This window comes from Diadema setosum, chromosome 13 (assembly GCF_964275005.1).
Source record: "Diadema setosum chromosome 13, eeDiaSeto1, whole genome shotgun sequence".
In the NCBI taxonomy this organism is placed as follows: Eukaryota; Metazoa; Echinodermata; class Echinoidea; order Diadematoida; family Diadematidae; genus Diadema; species Diadema setosum.
This window is the reverse complement of record NC_092697.1, coordinates 4,140,744-4,147,302: the sequence shown is the minus strand read 5'-3', so window position 1 is coordinate 4,147,302 and position 6,559 is coordinate 4,140,744. Positions and strand designations below refer to the sequence as shown.

The 6,559-nt window shown below is 43.0% G+C and overlaps 1 protein-coding gene across 1 annotated transcript; it reads right to left on the bottom strand.

The window, feature by feature from the left end:
- Positions 1-3,148: 3,148 nt before the first annotated feature.
- Positions 3,149-4,666, bottom strand: LOC140237002 (forkhead box protein D3-like). The gene has a single exon (XM_072316948.1). The coding sequence runs from the start codon at positions 4,588-4,590 to the stop codon at positions 3,415-3,417; it is 1,176 nt and encodes a 391-aa protein (XP_072173049.1). The 5' UTR covers positions 4,591-4,666; the 3' UTR covers positions 3,149-3,414.
- Between the last annotated feature and the right edge of the window lie 1,893 nt (positions 4,667-6,559).

The following is a 6,559-nucleotide window of genomic DNA, read 5'->3' as shown; positions in this document are numbered from 1 at the left end:
TTTTTTCTTTGATACTAGCAGTCACTGTTTCTCATCAAGCTTCGCCCCACTATAAGCTGACTGCTGAGACGTTTATCACGCTCAATCGATGGCAGAACACGCGTTTTTCGAATCTCTCTCAATATTTGTTCGTTTTGTAAAATATCGATTCTTTTTCGGAGCCTGAACTGTCCGTATTGCGCCGCAATCAAACATCAAAAAATATCGCCCAGAATGAGAAGGGATAAGATTAAAATTCCCCCGGGAAGTATTTTTCTAGTCCTCGTCCTTCTTCTTTTTCTTTTTAATGGTAATTGTTTCGGGTCTTTGCAATGCTACCCACGCGGAGCCGGCGGCGATGTAATAAGAGCAATCGCGTATACTCTCAACACATTCAAGATACACGACAAAACGACCAACCAAATAAACACGAACTGCAAATACACTTACGACAGATTTTCCAAGTACAAATTTTGGTCTATTGTTCGCAAAGACAACCTGGTCAATTTCTCTCGACAAGGCGGTGATATAATAAACCTCAACACATTTGTTTGTTTGTTTGTTTGTTTTCTCTACAAAGAATTGCACTGTTTATAATTTGCCACGGTTATTTCTCTGTTTTAGTACCACCGAGACAGAATAAGATCGTAAAACAAAACAAAAAACGAAAGATCGATATACATAATGTCATATTTAACCCTCACACAACTTTCACGTAAATGAAGACAGAAATGCATGAACAGCTTTCGTCACAAGCTAACGGAAATGTAGATTCTATTTTTTTCACAGTCTCAAACCTTCAAACTAAAACGAGTGAAGTTTAAGAGCATTATGTGGTCAATTCAAACTCCGATGATTTTCTAAGCTGTGAATGCAAAGACAAGTGCATACAAAAAAAAAAAGAACAATGGATTACAGGTAGGACATTATCATCTGTAATGGACATGTGCAACACATTATCTACGAAGACAGGATTTTTTTTTCTCTGAAATAATCAGAGAGCTTTCTACATTTCTATGGTTTCACCTTCATTTGGAATATTCTCTTTGCACTGTTTGATTGATATGGTTTCTTTACTTGATGCGATTGTCCACTTCTCAGATGCGTATTATTTTCCTTTCAGCATTTTGTTTAGTTTAATCTCATTTTGATTTATCTGCCGGGGTGAGTTCCGCTGCTCATGAAGTGAGGAGGTGGTGAAATTTTACATGACTTTAAAACGCCATGTCACGAATTGATTTGAACTGAACATACACAAAAATATGCTTATGATTACGATACCGGGAACACTGAATATTCCACAGATTTATACTTAACACCAGAGAAAAATTAAACAAAGGAAGAGGGGAAATCAAACTAGACAGGATAGATATTGCGGACCCCAGCAGTTACTCTATGGGAGCTGGCATTCACATACGTGTAGACTTGTTGAATCATCTAGCCACATACATACACACGGAAGAACACGATATCAAATTCTTGTCGTGGTGTCAATTCTCACCGTCTACCTTGAATTGCATTGAGATACAATGAAAATGGTCTATATAAGCTTTTTTTTCTTAATTTTTCAACAGAATAAACCCTGTTTCATTCCCACGGCAAAACAAATCTATCCAGGAGCTCAACCAGGGTAGCAGTATGTCAACGTGTTTAGCGTCCTTCACCTCGATTTAGAGGAAAAAGGGAGAAAAATAATACCTGCACTCTACTGCTGGGAGAAACCAATTAGAAAAAAAAAAGAATCTTAACCCCTTGAGACGTACGTTCGTCGTCTGTACAAAACTGGAGTTGGGTCAACAGTGAAAGAGGCTTACTGCAGAATTTATTTTTACATGCACTTGAGTTCTTTGGCAATGCGTTTCCTTCGATATAGATCATGAACATATTAAATCTGTCTTTTGTGCGTTCACACTCCATTTCACACATTTAAGATATATCCACTTGCTTCGACATAAAAAATATATCACAAATACATTAACATAAAAACGTACAGTTAAAATCGAACTATCATATTTCGTAATATCTTCATATATCTCTTCAAATTTACCGACCCTTTTTAGCCCGAGGGATGCTATAGTATTTTAGTCATGATGGAGGTCTTTGTGAGTTTCCGAATCTCACAGTGAGCATGGAAGGCTCAGTTTGAGCAAAATGGGGTAGTAGAAAAGGTGGTTCAAACACAATTCACTTGACTTTCTGGTTTATCTGTCTAAGGGGTGAGTGTAACAAAAAATGAAGGAAAATCAAATCAGTTCAAGGAATAGCTTCTTCTTTTCCATTACCTGTAACTTACGTGCTCATTGCTATATTTTTTCATCTTGACGAATCAGATCACATGATTACTACATCGTCACATCATTAACTAATATAGTTTTTATAGAATCCACAATCGTCTGCCATAAATTTTTGCTGTCATAACCTACGTAGGGGGAAACAACATATGTAGTGAGTGACCACGGATACACTTTGATACTCCAAACAGACAAAAACATGAATTCTCTCAAAAATATGGCATCAATGTCAACATGAGGATAATTCCTCGCGAAGAGCATATTTTGCTGAATTTTCTCATTTCGTTTTAAAACGCGGGTAATGAATGATTACACCACCTTATCCACACTTTACTACAATACCCGACAAGATAATCACTAAAGCCTCTTTATCTTCTTTTTAGTCTCAAAGACGACATTAAAAAAAAGAAACAGAGAAATTCTCTCTCGTATTTCTTCCATTTTAGTTGCCACTGTACCATTGTAACCCATAACATTTTTCCATAGCACACATTACTGTTATCTCTCATAACTCTCGACTTAATACAGAAGGAGGATCAATGCTCTCCTAAATTCTATGTTAAGCTTTGTTTTGGTTCATCATTATATATTTACAAATCTACAAAGTCGTTTCTGTGGAATACCCTTATGATTGAGAAGTCAGAACGTGGCAGTGGACTTACGCACATTCCATGGCCACAGCCGAGTCAGACACTGTTAAGTCCATGGCGCTGCCCGCCGGAGCTCCCCGGTCGCTAGTCGGTACCATCCCGCTACGCCGCTGCATCCCTGTAACACCGCCTCTTTCAAAATATCGAAACTGATTTTTACACGTTTTTAGGCGTATCAATTTCATCACTTTTTTTCGGCGAGATTTGGTGCACGCTTGAAGTCAGACAGCTGAATTGTTTCTGTATGATTGAAGACTCGCTCGATGGTTTCACCACGTTGTCATGCACACTTAACTTTTTCACACATGTGATGTAGGAATACAGCGTTGAATTTGCGCAGAATACCTGGCTGCTCGACGTCCTGATATTATTGTCCGGGGTGAACTAGACGCGACATCTTCTAATCCCAGCCGAAGAATCACCCTTTTCTCTTTAGCATTAAGTGATGTTGGAGGAACAAAAGGAAACATTTGTCTCTCTATAGTCTGCTATTGCTAACGCCAACTGCACGAGGAGGTCGGAATTCGCGTACATTGAAAACAGTCTCTGTATTTCATCAGCTCCAGTGCGGGTGGAACGGGCGCGGTGAATGCAGAGCCTGGCCCTGTATGTAACGGTGCTAGCACGGCGGCTGACGTATTCATCGCTAGTAAGCTCGCCGGCGGGCCCCCAGTGGCGGTGAGTGCCGTACAGGTAGTGGCGGTGCTCGTAGTTGTCGGCGCGCTGCTGCCCTTGAGTAGGCTGTCGATCGTGAAGGTGGCCCGGCTTGTCGGCGAGGTGGTCGACACGTTCCCGCCGGTAAGACCCACGTTTAGCAGGCTACTTAGAGCCCCATTGTCCAGGCTTTGATGTGCCGTCGCAGGGAGGGGTAGTGCGACCGGTGGGGGTATGGGAGATACGAAATGGTAAGGCAATAACGTGTGCGGGTGGTGAGGGTGGGGAATACCTCCCATGGTGTAGCCAAACGGCCTGCTCGTGAGCCCGTACGGGCCGGCCATAAAGGGACCGTTATCTCTTAAAAAATCGGGTTGCTGCCTCTTATACCTTTTTCTCCTCCTCAAAAATGACCCGTTATCGAACATGTCCTCACTGGCGGGGTCCAGGGTCCAGTAGTTGCCCTTACCTGGGTTTCCCGGCTCGCGGGGGATCTTGATAAAGCAGTCGTTCAGCGACAAATTGTGTCGTATGCTATTCTGCCAGACAGGGAATTTCTCCCTGTAGTACGGAAATCGATTCATGATGAACTCACAAATTCCACTGAGTGTCAGTCTTTTCTGAGGTGATTGCAGGATCGCCATTGTGATAAGAGCTATGTACGAATAGGGCGGTTTCACCAAATTCGTCTTCTTCTTGTCGTCTGCCGAGTTTTTCGAGTCGTCAGCTTTGACGTCGACATCGTCCTTCTCCGAGCCCGCCGACAACGCCGAAGGAGAGTCGCGATCGTGTGTCATATCCACCTCGACATCGTCCGGCTCAGAGCCCACCGCCTCTTCCGAGCACCGCGAATCGTCGGCAAAGCCGGCTGACTTGGGCAGGTAAATATCCCGCGAGTCCACCACGGCGGCGGCAATGCTGTGGCCCACCAACTCGGGCTTCCGACAGTCGCCCTGCTGTTCGCTTCCAGCACGGATGTTTATCCCTTCCATCACGTCCGCGGCGTTCACGATCATTGCTGGAATTCAAAGCCCCTGATGCGATGTACGATTTTTGGGCGAGCGTCTCACTGCTCACTGTTTATCCCACAACCCGGCCAGAGGATCTCAACAAAGTTACCACTCTCCACGCGGCCTATAAACCAAAGTCGGATGTTGAAAGAGGACAGGTGAGTACAATGGGGTTGACCGAGAAATCAGGTACGAGTGCTCGGGTGCTGATTGTATATGTGTATCCTGGCGGCCGACTCAGCACCTTCATTCTTCCTCGCCGGTGTGCTCGTCCCTAGTAGTCATGTTTTGAGTGGACTGAGTCACGTGGTTCCAGACGCCTGTCATTTGTCGGTCGTTCCTGCTTCATTTACATATCAATGAGCGCGCAACTTAGTAGTGAACGCCTCTCCCGATAATTAGGTGATTGGAGAGGGCAAACAATGGCGAGTAGCGAATCAGGCTGCGCGAAACTCCCCGCGGAAGAAATGGCCAGTGATACGGGGTGAATCTCTAGAAGAAAACGAAGCAAACCAGCTTCAGGATACCTCGATTTCTTCTGCTCTGCCCACCTCGCCTTGATTCTGTTGACAGTTGAGTGTAGTAGACACGAGATAAAGTGAGCTGGTATTAGCGATCAACCCCGTGCCCTGTTGATCTAGCTCCGGCCTACCCACGAAGAAATATACAGAGTTCCCTTTGATCATTTTTTCCCCTCTGCACTCCGTGAACATCGGCTACTGACTTGGGTGACGGTCGCTCCACACAGCGCCCTCAATCGGCAAATACCAACCAGAGCTGTGGAACACTTTCACTTTTTCACACTGACAAATTTAGGAGTCGGGATGAGGATTCACGTTGATGCTCATAAGTCACCTGATGATTTCCTATATTAAATTCCTTTTCAACTGCTTAAAATTGTGACAACCAATTCACAGAAGAAAAACAAAAACAAACACTGTCGATTTTTATCATAAGCTCCGTCCATTTGCACACGAATTTAAAGGCACGGCTGTCTAACGGAGGGGCCATTCGGTCAGTGAGGGTGGCATACAGATAATCATTCAATATGGATAAATTAATAATCAACTATAATTCTTGATACTGGACAACGGTTGAGGAGAATTGGATGATTTAAAAAAAAATAATGTCACATCCCATGAACACGGATTGGAATCTTGGATAACATTACGTTGAATGATCATGATAAAGACAATGTAGTTATTTCTGTGTAAGTAGCAGGACAGAATATCGTGTTCTAAATGTCCAAGGGACCATTTTCCTCATGCAAATTATGAAAACGACCATAACCGTCTTCATTGAAACAACAATTGTTAGTAGGTATGAAAAAGAAGCAACAGTGAGCGAATTTAACGACAAAGATTGACTTATTTGCCATAATTATCATTTAAAAAATTCAATCATTTTGTATGTCATGTAATATCATGTCATGTGCTCATTTTGTGATTAAGCGATGTAAACATTGAAAATATCTGAATACGTAAAAAGTGTTCAGATTATCGGGGGAGGAGATGCATGCAATATTTTTCTTGTACAAGGTATCCTTTTTCAAGAACAAGAAGTTTAAAGTAGCAATGAAGGTGGATATTTCTACGTAATTCCACTCGAAAGATGAGTTTAACGCAATTTCAAATCTACTGCAGTTGTGTGCGCATGCATGGCAATGCTGTGACACAGCGCAGACCTATCGCCTTTCCTCCCATTCGATAGCGAACAGACTATAGACGTGCATCGCAATGATGTTTTTTGCACCCTGGCAATTTGTTGACTGTTCATGGGCCGACGTTCGGAGAAAAGAGGGCGCGCTTTAACAAAAGTTAACGGTGTGCCGGGACGAACCGAGACTTGTCGCATTGACGTGAGCTTTGACTGCGCACTGGTGTTGAACAACGCTACACTTGTATCCTTCTCGGTAACTAAATTGCAAAGTAAGGAGAAAAGAACGGGGACTTTTTTTTAAATACTTTCAAGTCAT

Excerpts from the sequence above, each read along its gene's own strand:
- LOC140237002 (XM_072316948.1), bottom strand. The coding sequence starts at position 4,590 with ATGATCGTGAACGCCGCGGACGTGATGGAAGGGATAAACATCCGTGCT.